This window comes from Perca fluviatilis, chromosome 1, assembly GCF_010015445.1.
Source record: "Perca fluviatilis chromosome 1, GENO_Pfluv_1.0, whole genome shotgun sequence".
Taxonomy (NCBI): Eukaryota; Metazoa; Chordata; class Actinopteri; order Perciformes; family Percidae; genus Perca; species Perca fluviatilis.
In genome coordinates, this window is record NC_053112.1 from 6,906,903 (window position 1) to 6,926,438 (window position 19,536).

General features: G+C 41.1%; 1 protein-coding gene across 1 annotated transcript in view; it reads right to left on the reverse strand.

Moving 5' to 3' along the window:
* LOC120565104 (E3 ubiquitin-protein ligase pellino homolog 1-like) overlaps window positions 1-19,536 on the reverse strand; it is a 49,700-nt gene that overhangs the window by 17,615 nt on the left and 12,549 nt on the right. Inside the window, exons 2-3 of the mRNA XM_039810502.1 lie at window positions 15,352-15,543; window positions 13,568-13,598 (exon numbers count right to left, since the gene is read on the reverse strand). Coding sequence (XP_039666436.1) covers window positions 13,568-13,598; window positions 15,352-15,437 — 117 coding nt within the window. The 5' untranslated portion in view covers window positions 15,438-15,543. The remainder of the gene's footprint in view (window positions 1-13,567; window positions 13,599-15,351; window positions 15,544-19,536) is intronic.

Here is a 19,536-nt window from a genome sequence, read left to right on the forward strand (position 1 = left end):
TTTTGTGTGTGGTTTGGTTTATTGGTTTGTGTGTGTGTGTTGGTTTGTTGGTTTTATTAGTGGGTGTGTTTGTTGGGTGGGTGTGTGTGTGTGTTATTGTGTGGTGGTTGTGTGTGTGGTGGGTGTGTGTTTATTGTGTTTATTGTGTGTTTATTATTGTGTTGGGTGGTTGTTTGTGTGTTTGTTAGGTTTGTTTTGTGTGTGTGTGTGTTGGTGTTGGGTTTGTTTTTTTTGGGTGTGTTGTGTGTTGGTGTTTGTGTTTTGTTATGTGTTGTGTTGTTTTTTTTATGTGTTTTTTTTTTATGGTGTTTTTGTTTTTTTTATGTGTTTGTGTGTGTTTTATTATTATTATTATGGTTTATGTTTTTTTATGTGTCCTTGCAGGGGTTAAGCAGTGCGTGCTGGGTTTCTTGGCTTTGTCCCTCTGCTGGCCTTTCCGCCTCCCTTATCCGGCGGCGTTTGGTTCTCTTTCTCCCGCGCACTTTTTCTTCTTGTTTTCTGCTTCTTTTAGGTTTTCTTTGAGGCAGGGCTTTTACGGGTGTAAAACGGGTGGGGCTGGTTTTTGCTTTCTGAAAAGCGCCCCCTTTTGAGCGTTTAGGTGCTCCCTACACGTTCTTGTTTGTTTTTGCTTTAGTGTTGATAATACAAAAAATAAAAAAAAAAAAAATTAGTTTATATATATATATATATATATATATATATATATATTTAATTTTTATTTTTATTTTTAAGATTTCTTTTTTTCTTTTGCATCAGACTTGAGAGGGGAGCGAAAGGGGGAACGACATGCAGCAAAAGGGTCGCAGGTGGGGAATGGAACCGCGGCCGCTGCGGCGAGGACCGAGGCTCTGTACATGGGGCGCACGCTCTACCAGGTGAGCCGCCCAGGCGCCCCATATAAAATATGGCTTTAACAGATAAAAGTAATTTCAGGCCACAGAGTCTGTGAAAGATGTGTCTTCAAGAGGTATTTAATTTGTGATTATAATGCCATAAATGCTAATGAGGCAATCATAAATGCACGTTTTGATCGTATAAATCTGCCAAAAGAAGCCCAATCCAGGTATTATAAGTCAGTGAGGAAAGAGTGCGATGGTCTGGGGTCCCAGACGGCTTTATTTCATATCTGGATACAAAAACAAAAAGGTCTGAAACCACAGCAGCCAGCCTCCCAGAGCCACAGGCGCTCTCTTGTGTCTGCAGTGAATGGCCTTCAGTCAGCAAGTCAGCAGCATTCTTCTCTGTGGTGGAGTCTCTTCACACATTAAACTGGCTTCAGGCCGAGTTATGTCGCTCCTAAACAATAAGCACCATCTACCAGAGGTGGGACAACGTCTCAAGTCTTCGCCATTAAACTCAAATCAAGACCAGCAAGTCTTAAAGGTCCCCTATTGTAAAAAAAAAAGAAGTGAGATTTCCATATCTTGTTTGATTATAGAGCAGGTCGAGGTGCTGTATAAATACTGTGAAAGTATCAAGACGCTCAATCCACAGAGATATGCACACAGCCCGGATTCAGAAATGTGCCTTTAAACGAGCCAATAGGACTTCGGTACGGTTGTGATGTCACAACTATACTATATATATATATATATATATATATATATATATATATAGGTAGAAAGTGTAGCTACAGTGCCATGTTACAGTCATTCCCCGGTTGCAACGACAGAGACGCAGAGAATGTAGGTGCAGAAGAACCGGAAACGGTGACCAATCAGAGCAGACTGGGCTTTTTTTGGAAGGGGGGTCTTAAAGAGACAGGCACTAAAATGCAGCGATTCAGACAGAGGGTGAATACAGGTATATTCAGACAGACAGGATGAGGAACCCTGAAAATGAGCATAATATAATAATAATAACTGCTACGTTTTGGTTTAAAAACGAAGATCTTTTGCTACGTTGACACCTGGCATTCCCCCTGCTCTGGTGTTTCCCCCTCTCATTCCTCCTGCTCTGGTGTTTCCCCCCTCTCATTCCCCTTCTCTGGTGTTTCCTTCTCATTCCTCCCTACTCTGGTGTTTCCCCCTCTCTCATTCCCCTCCTACTCTGGTGTTCCCCCTCTCATTCCCCCTCCTCTGGTGTTTCCCCCTCTCATTTCCTCCCTGCTCTGGTGTTTCCCCCTCTCATTCCTCCTGCTCTGCGTTTCCCCTCTCATTCCCCCTGCTCTGGTGTTTCCCCTTCTCTCTTCCTCCACTCTGTTGTTTCCCCCTCTCAGTCCCCTGCTCTGGTGTTTCCCCCTCCTCATTCCCCTCTGCCGCACTGCCTCTTCCCCCCCACTCTGGTGTTTCCCCTTCTCATTCCTCCTACTCTGGTGTTTCCCCCTCTCATTCCCCTGCTCTGTTTGTTCCCCCCTCTCATTCCTCCCTACTCCTGTGTGTGTGTCCCCCCTCTCATTCCCCCTGCTCTGGTGTTTCCCCCTCTCATTCCTCCTACTCTGGTGTTTCCCCCCTCTCATTCCTCCTGCTCTGGTGTTTCCCCCTCTCATTACCCCTGCTCTGGGTGTTCCCCCTCTCATTCCCCTGCTCTGGTGTTTCCCCCCTCTCATTCCTCCTACTCTGGTGTTTCCCCCCTCTCATTCCTCCTACTCTGGTGTTTCCCCCCTCCATTCCCCCTCCACTGGTGTTTCCCCCCTCCATTCCTTTCCCCATTCCACTCTTCCCCCTCTGTCCCATTTCCCCCTCATTCCCCCCCCTGCTCTGGTTCCCCCTCATTCCCCCCTTTCCCCCCATTCCTCTCATTCCTCCCTTCTGGTGTTTCCATTCCCTCCTTTCCCCCTCCATTCCTCCTACTCTGGTGTTCCCCCCTCCCATTCCTCCCTTTTTCCCCTCTGGTGTTTCCCCCTCATTCCACTTCGTGTTTCCCCCTGGGTGTTTCCCCCTTCCTTTGTTTCCCCCTCTCTCCCTTGTTTCCCCTTCCCTCTCTGGTGTTTCCCCCCTCCTCATTCCCTCCTACTCTGGTGTTTCCCCCTCTCCTTATTTCCTCTGCTCTGGTGTTTCCTCCCTGGTGTTCCTTCCATTCCCTCCTTTCCGTTGTTTCCCTTCCCCTCTCGTTGTTTCCCATTCCTCTCTTCTGGTGTTTCCCCCTCACTCTTTTCCTCCTCTCTGGTGTTTCCTTCATTCCTCCACTCTGGTGTTTCCTCTTCTTTCCTCTGGTTGTTTCCCCTTTCCTTCTTTCCTCCTGCTGGTTTCCCCACTCTCCTTCCTCCACTCTGGGTGTTTCTCCTCCTTTCTCTTGTTTCCATTCCTCCTCTGGGTTTCCTCTTTCCCCTCTTTCTTTCTCTTTTCCTTGGTGTTTTTCCTTCTTTCCTTTTCCTCATTTCTTGCTGTTGTTTCCTCTCTTTTCCATTTCCTTTCTGGGTTGTTTCCACTCTTCTTTCCTCCGCTCTGGGTTGTTTCCCTTCTCCTGGTTTTCCATTCCACTTCTTTCCTGTGGTGTTTCCTCTTCCTCTGGGTTTCCTGCTGTTTCCCTCCTCTCTGGTTGTTTCCTCTGGGTGTTTCCCCTCTATTCCTCCTGCTCGGTGTTTCCTCCATCCCTCCTACTCTGGTGTTCCTTTTCCTCCTCTGGTTTCCCTCTCGCTCTGGTTTTCCCTCTCATTCCTCCTGCTCTGGTGTTTCCCCCCTCTCATTCCTCCTGCTCTGGCGTTTCCCCCTCTCATTCCTGTGTTACTTTAAACAGAGATTAGTTCGTGTGTGCACGGAGATCGCTTTTGGCTCAAAACTCCATTCACAAACCACACCGTAGCGATGTTAATGTAGCCTCAGTGTTTCACATCATTTAAAAGTCATTATGTGCCCTTCACTGAATGTTAATTTACAGAAATAATAAACAAGTATCATGACACAAAATCTCAGAGGATAGCACTGAAAAGCTTAACTAAAAACACTTATTTCCCAAATGGTTAAAAATTTACATAAATGTGTAAAGATTACAACCGGATGGGATAAATTAATAAATCAGGATCCTAGTTAATCCTGTATTTAATTTTTTTAAATCTGATAATCTGTACATCCGTCTGTCTGCACGTCTACACTGACAAACACACCTTTCCCTGCTGCTTGTGCGATCTGATTGGCTGCTGTTGATTTGATCCAGAGCACGTGTCAAACTCGAGGCCCGCGGTCCAAATCCGGCCCCTCGTAGATTTTGATCCGGGCCGCATGTCAGTTTAGGTTCACAATACATTTTGGTCTACAGTCTAGTTTTTGTAGCTTTTTCAATGTTTTGAAGTTTTTGTCACTTTTGCAGACGCTTTTGGTGCTTTTTTTCCCAACGTTTTTGGGGCCTTTTCTGGCGTTTTTTCCCGCTTTTTTCAACCTTTTTTGTTGCTTTTTAATGTGATGCTTTAGTTACTTTTTGGGGGCTTTAGGGCAAACTGTAAGTGAGAAGGCTATATGAGACACGCAACAATCCAGTAAAAAATGGACTGGACTTTTTCGATTAAATGAAAGCATTGGGATAAACTAAACATGTCTGGCCCTTGATGGGATTCTTATTTTCATGTGTGGCCCTTAGCGAATTTGAGTTTGACACCTCTGATCCAGAGTATATCATTAAAACAAGGAGCTAATTCATAAATTAAGAGTTTAATCTTTGACTTAGGGAAGGATTTTTAGTGATTTCAAGTCAAAAAGCTACATAAAGTCCAATTAAAGTAACCACAATGCCTCTTTGTTTTTTTACATTTCTATTTCTACACCAGTTCAGTTACAGATACCAGATGTACCAGATACAACATGTGAATAGGAAATGTAATGAATCCAAGCTAGCTAGTTTCCCTCTGCTTCTAGTCTCTATGCTAAGCTAAACACGTCCTGGACATATATGAACTTCTGCCATCAGGGAGAAGATTCCATGTGCCGAGATGTAAAACAAACAGACTAAAGTTATCGTTTACTCCAGCTTCCGTTAAGCTGCTGAACTCCAGTAGTAAATCTTAGCCCAGCAGAGCAGGGGTGCAGTAAATACACCAGCACTTTTAGCACTTAGCACTTTAATTATTACAGTGAATTCTTAGGATGTTGCGTTGTCTGTGCTGTCATGTGTGTCCTTCTTTTGTGTCCTTTGTGCCTTAGGACGCTCTGCTGAGCTCACTTTCATGTTGATTTTATCTTACTGTATTTGTATTAGGGCTGGGCGATATATCGATATAAACAAATATATCGATATATTTTTAAATGAGATATGGAATTAGACCATATCGCATATATCAATATAGTTCAAATGTGATCCTTGCTCCCATAGATATGTCGCCGTGAGGTTCTAAACATACGTCAAAACCCGCGCCTCGCCCTGGAACAGGGTCCGAACATTCAGATCAACGCTAAAGATGCCGGACTTTTGTACTGCTTAATATATGTTCGATAAAGGAAATGAAAAGAACAAACCGCAATGGATAACATTTAACAGGTGACAATGTGTTTTATGATATATGTCGCCCGACCAGCAATCTGAGCTCCGGGGCGGAAGGCGGAGAGCCCGTGGCCGGCCGCAGCGTCTCTCCCGGGCAAAAACACAAGCGCCTCGCTGCTGCGCCGGTCCCGCTGATCCAGATCGGACCAGCCAAAGAAAGATCGGTGGTATCAGAATTCGAATTAATAAGTTCCACTAAGTTTGCCGGGCGGAGCCGGACGGAAAGAAGCTACAGCGGGGCAGCGACCGTCTGCGGCTGCAGGATCTGGAGCTCAGTGCCCGTTAAAATTACATGTAACGCTTAAATACATACAGAAATAAATAGTGGAGGAATGAGCCTGGACATTTTAGTCTGTTTAAACTTCACCTTGAAGCAGAAACTCTTAGTTCAGAAGGGTGAAGTTTCCGTTTGGACTCAGATCTGTGAACCGATCATAATAAATATTCTTTGTTTTGTAGTCGATAGTTCATCTTAAGTTTATTTAAGTGGAAGCAGTATCAAGTGGAAGAATGGGACTATAACCTAGGCTTACAGGCATGAGGCATTACATTTTTAACAAAGTAGATTATATTAATATCAAAAGCTTAATTGACCTTTGGAACGAATCACAAATAGCCTATGGAGCTTTGATTTCAAAAAAGTTACTCCTCTTATACAGTATTTAGGTTTACATTTTATTGTTATTTGAACAGCTGAGCATTTAATCATGAACCAGGTGAAGAAACCGGTTTATTATTTATTTGATTTTGCAACTGTTTCTATGAAACTACTTGTGACATGTCATATTTGATTTGGGCTTTGACTGAACATTTGCTCTCAATTCGCGGAAAAAAATATCGGGATATATATCGTATATCGATATTCAGCCAAAATATATCGGGATATGACTTTTGGTCCATATCGCCCAGCCCTAATTTGTATTTTATTGAATGTTTTTATGTTACATGTTGTTTGTGTTGTGAAGCAACGGATTGTGGATTGTGGCACTGTGTCCAAGACAAATTTCCCAATAATAAAGTGTATTCTATTCTATTCTATTCTATATTTACCTACTGCAGGTGAAAAGACAAACAAGCCCATTTTCCCCAAACACTTTCACTGGAGACAGGAAGCTTTGTGGTTCCAGAGAAAAGCTGAATAGCGACAACTGTTTCAGTCCACATTCAAAAAGCAGGAAGCAGCGGTAATGTGGTTGACCATTATCCATCAGGACGCCCGTGAAAATACAAACTCAAAAACTGAAGTCTTTGCATGACATAATCTATTGCGCAACATTTCTATCGCCCTGAGCTGAAGGGCGATAGTAAAAAGGTGGAAGCTAAATGTTGTTGGAGCTTTAATTAAAAGTCCCGTTTTGGTTGGAGGTTTATCTTCAGAGCCAGCTGGCTGCCAGCCGCAGGTCAAGTAAACACTGCGAGTCCAGTTAAAAGTGGAGCCATTCTTTCCCTGGATAATGCAAACTTCCTGCGTTTCACTTCCTTTTCTTAGACCTGAACCCAGACCACCAACTCCCACTGTGGCTCCCTCTGTCACCCTGTGTTTACACTAACTATATGGCTCGGCTGGTGTAATTGGCAGTTTCTGGCTCGGTTTAGTTCCCCGTGTGGCCGCTACTATACGAAAGCAAACAAAAGGCTCTGAAACCACAGGCGCTCTCTTGTGTCTGCAGTGAATGGACCTTCAGTCAGCAAGTCAGCAGCATTCTTCGCTGTGGTGGAGTCTCTTCACACATTAAACTGGCTTCAGGCTGAGTTATGCTGCTCCTGAACAATTTCACACTGCACATAAAAATGCCACAAGGCCCGCTGAGCCTAAACGAAGGGATCTGTTTAATCTCATTTGTCTGGACTAACTTGGCAATGTACAAATTATTAGGACTGCTACCTCTTAGTCGATTAGTCGACTAATTGGTCGTTTTGGTCTTAGTCAACTTAGATCTCTTTAGTCGATTAGTCATGTCTGATGCTGTTTTCATGCTGAATGACTTATTTCCAAGAAACGTACGAGCACATCTCTGGTAAACACAAGAATTAAGGGTTGACATTTGACCTAATAGATATCACCGTGAAACCTACTTTGATTACTTTCATTAAGGCAGTTATTTGTTGTATTGCACGTTTTCTGAAATGTGTTTAAATATGCACAGGAGGCGTTATCTTATTCAATATATGCATCCTTTTGCATGGCTCTTTGCGGAGAAACTCAGATTTACAGATCTGTCGATTAAATCAACTCATCGATTAGTCGATACGATTGAATGAGTGTTAGTCGACTAAGAATTTCTTCAGTCGAGCACAGCCCTACAAATTATTATCTGCACCAAAAGGGGGTTAACACACTTAAAAGCGTAACTCTCGCCCAAAAATGCAACCTAGGGTGTTTTTGTGAATGTACCAGAGTCAAAGTTTAAAAGTTTAAAAGCATAATTAGGACGGAAAGGCCACTTCAAATGGCCTTTTGAATGGGAGTGCTAGGGGCGTTTACTATGATGGCATCAAAATCGCTATTTTTAAAACACTAAGAAGGCTCCACACAACATGAAGTATCACCAGGGGCTCTACACATGAACTCAGCATTGAGAACATTGTTTGTGTCCACAGAGTTTACTAAAAAGGTTTTCAACAACTCACTTTAGCAGTTGGTTTTTTCCCGAGCGCTACTCTCTCGCTGGTCAAAAAGAGTTGATCTCTAAATGCAACGTTAACAGGGAGGAGAGTGAAGATGGAAAGATCCTAAAGATTAGTTACGTGTAAATGCCCGGATAATTTGTCGTTTTGTCGTTAGTGGAAAACAACATTGACCTTGTAGTTGAAAAAGGAGCCTCATATAAGAACGGATAGCGTAAACACCCACTGCTAAAGTGAGACGTTCAAAACCTTTTTTAGTAAACTCTGTGAACACAACCAATGTTCTCAATGCTGAGTTCATGTGTAGAGCCCCTGGTGATACTTGGAGCAAAGTCTCATGTTGTGTCGAGTAGGGATGGGGAAAAAAATCGATACAGCATAGTATCGCAATATTTTCCGTGGCGATACTGTATCGATACACAGACGCCAAGTATCGATCTTTTATGACATATGTGTTGGTCAGTTTGTCTGCTTGACACAATCCCATTTTGCAGCAATAAAATTGAAGTGAGCTGAAAGAGATAAAACAGATGTTGACAAATTTTCCTTTGGGCACATCATTTGAAATTTGGAAAAATTTGAAGTTGGAAAAAAGGCAATAAATTGCAATATATCGCAGAATATTGCAATATGTTTAAAATCGCAATAATATCGTATCGTGACATAAGTATCGTGATGAAATCGTATCGTGAGGCCTCTGGTGATTCCCACCCCTAGTGTCGAGCCTCCTTAGTGTTTTAAAACTGTTGATTTTGATGCGATCGTAGTAGTGCCCCTAGCACTCCCATTCAAAAGGCCATTTGACCCAAAACGAAAATACAGTAAATCTTAGAAGTGGCGTTTCCGTCCTAATTATGCTTTTAAAAAGGTCCCATGGCATGAAAATGTCACTTTATGAGTTTTTTTTTAACATTAATATGAGTTCCCCCAGCCTGCTTATGGTCCCCCAGTGGCTAGAAATGGTGATAGGTTCAGAAAGAACAGGGGAGACAGTTAGCCCACTCTCCGTCTCCACCGCTGAAGTCGGTACTCGCTCCAAAGCTAAACCCCATCACTCTTTCACTCGCTCTACCACACAAGCACGCACACACACTAAGACACACACACTAAGACACACACACACACACACACACACTAAGACACACACACACACCAGCCCTGCTATTCTCTTAAAGCTATAGGTCACGTTTCTTGTTTTCTGTGGTAGTTTTCCATTTCCTGTTTTATTTTTGTAGTCTCTCTGTTCTCCCATGTGTTAACTTCCGGTCTTCTATTTCCCCACCTGTGTGATGACCTGTCCCCGCCCTGATGTGTTGCACCTGTGTCTCATTGTCTCCCCCCGTCTTGTATATTTAGGTTCAGTCTTCCCCCTTACCCCGGGACGAGATTGTCTGTTTACCATGTGTGCAGCTTTTGAGCATTTTCCCCTGTGTTCCTGAGTTCTGATTACCTTGGACTTTAGCCTGTTTTCCCAGATATTCCCTTTTCCTGCCGTTACTGGACACTGTTGCCTGATTTTTATTAGCTTGCTAATAAAACCCTTGTATTTTACCTTCCTGAGTCGTGTATTTCTGGGTCCATTCTCTGTGTGTGTGATACTATATGCTAAAGGCCTTGTGATGCTTCTGCGTAGAATCGACGGCGTACCCCAGCAGACCCCTCTGCGTCTACGCAAGACCGGATGCTGTAGCCTGACGTGCATCTCTTGAAAAATGTAACTACACTACAACAAATCTAACTACACTACAACAAATTTAACTACACTACAACAAATGTAACTACACTACAACAAATTTAACTACACTACAACAAATTGAACTACACTACTACAAATTGAACTACACTACAACAAATTGAACTACACTACTACAAATTGAACTACACTACTACAAATTGAACTACACTACTACAAATGTATAGCCTGACGTGGTCATACTCAGATACTAGTCAGAATATGAGTCTGAAACCGCTCCATTGGGCTGTGATTATGGGGCGTGTTCCAACCGAACCAGGAAAAAAAATGCCTCTGCATTCATTGGATAGACCTACATCCAATCAGAGCAACGGAACTCAACTCAGCTGTCAACAGAACTCAACACTGTGTATCGTCTCCATAGCAACCACTCTTTGCACAATGCATTCGTTCTAACTTCCGACTTTTAGACCTTTTTGAAGCTGGATATATCATTTTGTTGCGTAAATATAAAATGTGGATAACGTTAGTGATAGTGACATGCTTGCTATACTCGCATTTCTAGAGATGAATCGCGAAAACACGTTTTATTTCTCCGATTCACGGCTTTGTTCTAGCCCCGCGAGCTCCCTCTATTCAGTCTCTCTTATGTCTCTCCACCATATAACGCTCTCTCTTCAGTCTCTCTCTATCTCTCCCACCATATAACGCTCTCTCTTCGGCTCTCTCTCTCTCTCTCTCCACCATATAACGCCTCTCTCTCTTCAGTCTCTCTCTATCTCTCTCCACCATATAACGCTCTCTCTCTTCAGTCTCTCTCTATCTCTCTCCATACCTAACGCATCTCTCTCTTCAGTCTCTCTCTCTCTCTCTCCCACCATAACTAACTCTCTCTCTTCAGTCTCTCTCTCTCTCTCTCTCCACCATATAACGCTCTCTCTCTTCAGTCTCTCTCTATCTCTCTCCACCATATAACGCTCTCTCTCTTCAGTCTCTCTCTCTCTCTCTCTCCACCATATAACGCTCTCTCTCTTCAGTCTCTCTCTCTCTCTCTCCACCATATAACGCTCTCTCTCTTCAGTCTCTCTTCAGTCTCTCTCCACCATATAACGGCACCATGATTTCAGGCAGTTGTTGAGGCTCCTCCGATGAGGATTTTAAAATGAATGCGCTGTCGATATCTTCTGTAACAGACACGATGGTGGAATCTACACATCTCAACAAATCCAACCCAAGCATTCTTTGGTGACGTGGTTGATTCTGTTACTGTTGATCATCTGTCCGACAATCTGATTGGTCCGAACAGATCCTGTTCGGGCAATAATTTCTTCTCAACGGAGCGACTCCAGACCGAACTTCCCGACCTCGAATTTTGTGGGCGGGGCTAAGTTCGGCTGGCATCCAGGCTAACAAATTTAACTACACTACAACAAATTTAACTGCACTACAACAAATTTAACTACTCTACAACAAATGTAACTACACTACAACAAATTTAACTACACTACAACAAATTTAACTACACTACTACAAATGTAACTACACTACTACAAATGTAACTACTCTACAACAAATGTAACTACACTACAACAAATTTAACTACACTACTACAAATTTAACTACTCTACAACAAATGTAACTACACTACAACAAATTTAACTACACTACTACAAATGTAACTACACTACTACAAATGTAACTACACTACAACAAATGTAACTACACTACTACAAATTTAACTACACTACTACAAATTTAACTACACTACTACAAATTTAACTACACTACAAACAATGTAACTACACTACTACAAATGTAACTACACTACAACAAATTGAACTACAATACTACAAATTTAACTACACTACAACAAATGTAACTACACTACTACAAATGTAACTACACTACTACAAATGTAACTACACTACAACAAATGTAACTACACTACTACAAATGTAACTACACTACAACAAATTTAACTACACTACAACAAATTTAACTACACTACTACAAATTTAACTACTCTACAACAAATGTAACTACACTACAACAAATTTAACTACACTACAACAAATGTAACTACACTACTACAAATGTAACTACACTACAACAAATGTAACTACACTACAACAAATGTAACTACACTACTACAAATGTAACTACACTACAACAAATTGAACTACAATACTACAAATTTAACTACACTACAACAAATGTAACTACACTACAACAAATTTAACTACACTACTACAAATGTAACTACACTACTACAAATGTAACTACACTACAACAAATGTAACTACACTACTACAAATGTAACTACACTACAAAAAATTTAACTACACTACAACAAATGTAACTACACTACTACAAATTTAACTACTCTACAACAAATGTAACTACACTACAACAAATTTAACTACACTACAACAAATGTAACTACACTACTACAAATTTAACTACACTACTACAAATTTAACTACACTACTACAAATTTAACTACACTACAACAAATGTAACTACACTACTACAAATGTAACTACACTACAACAAATTGAACTACAATACTACAAATTTAACTACACTACAACAAATGTAACTACACTACTACAAATTTAACTACACTACTACAAATTTAACTACACTACAACAAATGTACCTACACTACAACAAATGTACCTACACTACAACAAATTGAACTACAATACTACAAATTGAACTACACTATTACAAATTTAACTACAATACTACAAATGTAACTACTCTACAACAAATGTAACTACACTACAACAAATTTAACTACACTACAACAAATGTAACTACACTACTACAAATTTAACTACACTACAACAAATTTAACTACACTACAACAAATTTAACTACACTACTACAAATTTAACTACTCTACAACAAATGTAACTACACTACAACAAATTTAACTACACTACTACAAATGTAACTACACTACTACAAATGTAACTACACTACAACAAATGTAACTACACTACTACAAATTTAACTACACTACTACAAATTTAACTACACTACTACAAATTTAACTACACTACAACAAATTGAACTACAATACTACAAATTTAACTACACTACAACAAATTTAACTACACTACAACAAATGTAACTACACTACTACAAATTTAACTACACTACTACAAATTTAACTACACTACAACAAATGTAACTACACTACAACAAATGTAACTACACTACAACAAATGGAACTACAATACTACAAATTGAACTACACTACTACAAATTTAACTACAATACTACAAATTTAACTACACTACAACAAATTTAACTACACTACTACAAATTTAACTACACTACAACAAATTTAACTACACTACAACAAATTTAACTACACTACTACAAATTTAACTACACTACTAAAAATGTAACTACACTACACTATTACAAATTTAACTACACGTCACAGAGGGTTAGGGTTAGGCCTAAGTAACTTTTATTCGCGTATTTCATCCCTCAGTTCTTTAAATTCTTACACTGCACTGTCAATTGTATTCTTGTCTTTTAATGTTTTAAGTGGTTTTTTAATCGTTCTCCAACTGCTCTTTAATGTTTTATGTGAAGCACTTTGAATTGCCCTGGTGCTGAGATGTGCTGTACAAATAAAGCTGCCTTGCCTTGTCGTCACTCTCTCACTTCTCCCTCGCTCCACCACAATCCACACACACACACACACACACACACACACACACACACACACACACACACACACACACACACACACACACACACACACACACACACACACACACACACACACACACACACACACACACACACACTTACGTAGGCTACGGTGAAAGCTCTGCGGTGGAGCCTGCGCAGAACCATAAAACAGCCTTAAAGCGCACGCATCTCAACTCATTCCTGATTGGTGCCTTCGTTCAACTGGCATCTGCGATGTCAGAGTCCACCAAAACCACTTGAAATGTGAGAAAAGATGTTACGTTGTTTACATGGGCTGTATGTTTCTGTTTACTGCACGTCTTCACTCACAAATGCAATGCTTTTGCACGCTTCCCGTCAGCTGATTCTCACTGTGGCTCCACAACGATAAGTTAACACAGACCGAATAACCACATGATGATTAAAAAGAAGCTACGTTTCCTGATAAACAAATGAGGCCGACTGCCTTTTTCACTTTGGTGGATTATTATCTAAAGGGAGTAAGATTTACATGTTGAAATATTCTCATTTCAGTTGCTGCGTGAAATGAGGAACCCGATCTAAAAACAGATGTTGTTCTGTAGAAAAGGAAATGGTCAGCAGAGTGCACATACAGGAGTAGTTAAAAGGCTAAAATAAGCAAAACCTTTCACGCTCCATCTTGATGATTTAGAGCAGGGGTGTCAAACTCAACTTCACTACGGGCCACGCTGGAAAAACAGAATCACACCAAGGGCCAGACATGGTTACTTTATTGACATGCTTTTATTTAAGAGAAAAAAGTGTAAATACTGTGACTGTATTATTGCATGTCTCATATAAGCCGCTTGTCGACCAAGTAGTTAGAGGAACGTAGTTCTAGGAAAAGTCCACTTCTAAGCAGATCTACTGACTACTCTCCCCCAAAACAGGTTTTTTTCCCATTTGCATTCACACTGGACAAGTGGCCATAGGGACTAATAGGAGGGGTTAGGGAGGGACGCAACCACGGCAACGGTCTCTATAGCGTTAAAATCAGAAAACAAATACACCAAAAACAGTATGAACTAAATACCAAATCTAATGTATATAAGATATTAGTCATAATTTAAACAAGTCTCCCGAAGAGAAACGGGTATCTCGCTCTCTGTGTGTGTCTGTGTGTGTTTTTTCTGTCTGTGTGTGTGTGTGTGTGTGTGTGTGTGTGTGTGTGTGTGTGTGTGTGTGTGTGTGTGTAACGCTTGTGGAGTTTAACTACTAAAAGACAGTTAACCACAGGTTCCCGTTAATCTTATGATGGACATGCGTTGTGATATTTAAACAAACAAACTGTCAACGGCGAAATAAAAGCCTCTGAGACACCTCCAGCTTACAGCAGGGTCTGTGTGTGTGTGTGTGTGTGTGTGTGTGTGTGTGTGTGTGTGTGTGTGTGTGTGTGTGTGTGTGTGTGTGTGTGTGTGTGTGTCCAGTATTAGGGGACCACTAAGGCCTATATAAAAGAGACTTCAGATACAGTATTAGGGGACCACTAAGGTCTATATAAAAGAGACTTCAGATACAGTATTAGGGGACCACTAAGGTCTATATAAAAGAGACTTCAGATACAGTATTAGGGGACCACTAAGGTCTATATAAAAGAGACTTCAGATACAGTATTAGGGGACCACTAAGGTCTATATAAAAGAGACTTCAGATACAGTATTAGGGGACCACTAAGACGTATATAAAAGCATCCAAAGAACACCATGTCATGGGACCTTTAAGACCTTTGTAAAACCTGCTAAAAATAGCCGATAGACTCCTTTCCCATTGCCAGTAGACGAGTACAGTATGCCTGTCTGGTTTTTTTCTGGCGTGTCACATTCGGCGCCCCGAAACCTCCGCAGCTCTGTGGAGGAAGGTCGCGGGACTACTGAACGTCTTACCCCAGCACAATGAGCTCTCCATATTTGACTGGTCCTTTGGTGGAAGCAGGGGAGGTGGAGATGTTTTCCTGATCGAGTGAAAACATCTGTGCAGCGTTCGGGGAGGGAAGCAGGAGGAGGAGGGGAGGAAGGGTGAGGTCTCTGCCGCTGTCACCCTCAGAGCGTCGCCATCTGCGCAGGTACGCACATCACCTGCAAACACAATCACCAGAAGGAGAAGTATTTTAAGATAAATATACGGTTTTAGAGCTGCGAAGATCAGTCGAACGACACCAAGTATTTTGTAGTAATTTAAAATGCAAAAATAGCAGAAAATGCCGTTTTCAGCCTCTCAAATATGGAGATTTTCCTGCTCTTTTCTGTTTTATATCTTAATAAACTGAATAGCTTTGGGTTTTGGACTGACAAAACAACACATTTAAAAAGACATCAACTTCAGACTGATCTCATAAAGTGGCCTATGTATGACACGCCAATTCGTATGCCATTTTGGCGTGTTATCAAGACGCATAATTGCTTTTTAGCGTGTTTATGTTTACATCTGCTGTATACAGCGTAGACATGCACGTGGAGAGCTCAAAATGCGTGCAGATAACACGCCACTTGGCTTTAGGAAAGTGCCGTGTATGTTTACGCAAAGTCATGATGCCGTGCTGTCAACTTGGACTTTAAAACGATTAATGAAGAATATAACCGAAGAATATTGTCGGGGCAGAGGGTAAAGTAAAAGAAATCTCTATTTCTACACCACTAACAAGGCTCAAAATATCACCACATTTCAACGGTAGCATAATGAGGCTCCCTACATGTACAGACAGTTTATTACGATAGATTAAGATATTTTAAGATAGATTATAAAGAAGTACCGTTCACTTATCCAAGTCGACTGAACTTCTCATTTGCAACGACGAGCTGTCACATTCACACAGTTCCTGGGAGCTGCCCAGTACCACCACAGTCTGATCTGCTGGGAGCTGCCCAGTACCACCACAGTCTGATCTGCTGGGAGCTGCCCAGTACAACCACAGTCTGATCTGCTGGGCCACTGAGCAGCTCCACTGGAGCAGTTGGAGGTTAAGGGTCTTGCTCAAGGGCACCTCAGTGGTGGTAATGAGGCAGGGGACAAGTGCTGCTCTTTCACTTTCCCCCACCCAGATTGAACGGGCGACCTCCCGGTCACAAGCTCTCTTCTCTAACCTTCAGGCCACCCCCATCTTGGGAAAGAAATTAACAACCAGTCCTTCCAGAAAAATGCTTTTTGAGTTTTTTTTGATTGTCGCGGGGCAAAAATCCTTGATTATGCGGCACGTTTTCTTAAAAAATGCGCCTGCCTGTATATGTGAACGGTACTGTCTTTATAATCTATCTTTTTAATAAACTGTCTGTACACTTACAAAGCTCTCAATGCTTCGGTTTACGTGTAGGGAGCCTCGTCATGCTACCGTGGAAGTGTGGTGCTATTTTGAGCCCTGTTAGTGGTGTAGAAATAGAGATTTGCGCCAGAATTGTCCTTTAACGAAGAATGTAACCGGCAGCCCTACAAGTTTTACTTTTCTGAGAAAGCGTCCCTTTGGATATTTCATTTACAATAAAAAAACAAAACAAAAAAAAAAAGCCCTCTTTAGACATTTAAACAAACACACGCACAAAGGCTTCAACACAACAGCATTCATTACTACAATACGCCCCCACACTGTCTTTGTACTGGGAGCTGTGGGGGAGACACACAATGTATGAATTCACTCCAGCACAGAGCAGAGGGTTGTTAGGTGTGCGTCCGTGACGGGGGGTGACTCACTAACTGATGTCCTTTGTATTGTGGGGAAATACAAGCCGCGTGTCAAAAGGACCGAAGAGGACACATCGTCACCGTAAAACCAAGTGGTTGTCGTGACGAATTTTGCACTGATGGGTTTGATTTTATGAAGCAGAACAAGTTCAGGACTTCGTCCTTCGTCACTAGAGAGGACAGGATCAGGGAGAGCTGCAGAGCTGTTCTATTATTTGCCTTTTCCCCCCACTAAGACATTACGTGTGACGAGATTTCGTCAAAGCACCAATTGTCAACGCTAGAATATCGTCGCAATATCGATATCGAGGTATTTGGTCAAGAATATATCGTGATATCTGATTTTCTCCCTATCGCTCAAACCTCAACAGGTTTTTGAATATGCACAGACATCACAACGCTGACCTTTTAAAAAGGAGCTGGCTGAAGGAATGAAAGAGGGACGCTGGGTTTTCATACGCTCCCAACAAGTCCGCCACTGCTGGAACACTTTATAATAAGATGAATAATAATAAAAATCCTATTTTGCACGGCTGCGTGTATACGGCATTATTAGTGTAATATTCACTTTCATTAGCCGTGTAAACAGCTCAGTCGGAATATTGTATTTTTCAGAATAAGGGTAAAAAAAAATCAAGGCTGAAGACCTTTCTTTTTAACACTGCCTTTTCTTAATTCATTTTAGTTTTCAATTCTTTTTCCTTCCTTCCGTATTAACTGTTTTTTTTTATCTGTTACCAACTTGTATGAATTTTTGATGCATCGATGCAGACTTCACTGAAAGGGCTCGGTAAGTGTGTACTCAAACCATCACACCCCTTTTGAAATTCGACATCGGGACAACCCTAAGGACCCTTACAAATTTCGCGATAACGCGCACCAAAGTCCGTGAGTCTGTGACTTTGGGATTGGGCCAGGGAGTTCCCTGAGCAGCTGCTTTACCAGCAGACTGCTGCACGCTCAAGTGCAAGAAGGAGCGCTACAGCAGGTCCTTCCTTTCCAGCAGCAGCCAAGACTTTTTAATGCAACATCATAATGTACAGTACAGGCCAACAGTTTGGACACACCTTCTCATTCAATGTGTTTCATTATTTTCATGACTATTTACATTGTAGATTCTCACTGAAGGCATCAAAACTATGAATGAACACATATGGAATGATGTACTTAACAAAAAAGTGTGAAATAACTGAAAACATGTCTTATATTTTAGATTCTTCAAAGTAGCCACCCTTTTGCTTTTTTGATAACTCTCGCAAACCGTTGTTCTCTCAATGAGCTTCATGAGGTAGTCACCTGAAATGGTTTTACCTTCACAGGTGTGCTTTGTCAGGGTTCATTAGTGGAAGTTTTCCCCTATTAATAAAAGCAAAGGGTGGCTACTTTGAAGAATCTAAAATATAAGACATGTTTTCAGTTATTTCACACTTTTTTGTTAAGTACATAATTCCATATGTGTTCATTCATAGTTTTGATGCCTTCAGTGAGAATCTACAATGGAAATAGTCATGAAAATAAAAAGGAAACGCATTGAATGAGAAGGTGTGTCCAAACTTTTGGCCTGTACTGTAGCACTGCTAGCCGTTTCTGCAGTATGAGCCATCACTGGACAATATCCTGCACTATGCATATTTATTCATTTATGTATCACTCTTTGTCACCTCCAACTGTGCAATATGTCATCTCTACTCATCGGTAGATCTGTGTTTATATACGGTCTGTTTATATAAGGGTGTTTATTGTGTAAATATGTTTGTTTTATTGATATTATTATTATAATAATTTATTAATTTTTTCTCCTATGTCTACTTAATGTGTATTTGTGTTAATCTGATGTGTGTACATTTTTTCCCATGAGCTGCTGTAGCACAGGAATTTCCCCATTGTGGGATTAATAAAGTCTACCTTATCTTATCTTGTATTGTATTACATTAATATTTACCTGAAACAGAGATCCCCCTCGGCTAAAATCAGTTTGAGTAAACGCCACCTATTTAAAAAGGTTAACCTGTGAAGTAACCATTTTGTTTAATAATACACATTCCTGCCAAGGATTTCACACTATTCCACTGATCTACAGCCAGCTGTTACACATCAAGAAATGCATTCAATAAGTGTGTTAGAAGTCAAGGATACGCGTTAACGTGTTTTAAACGAGAAACACTGGACGTAAACATAAACTCTGTTTGTTTTTAAGAACACAGAGCAGCTTCATCGAGTGAGACTGGTTTCCGGTCATCGGCTCGCAGGTGAACTGATCATAACGAGGATTATGTCAGGATGTGGAAACTGTAAATAAACTGCATTTATGTGGCGCTTTGGGGGAAAACCCTGCAGCCCTGTTGGAAACCTGTTGGGTTTAGTTGGTGAAAGACATTCATAGATGCACGTATCGT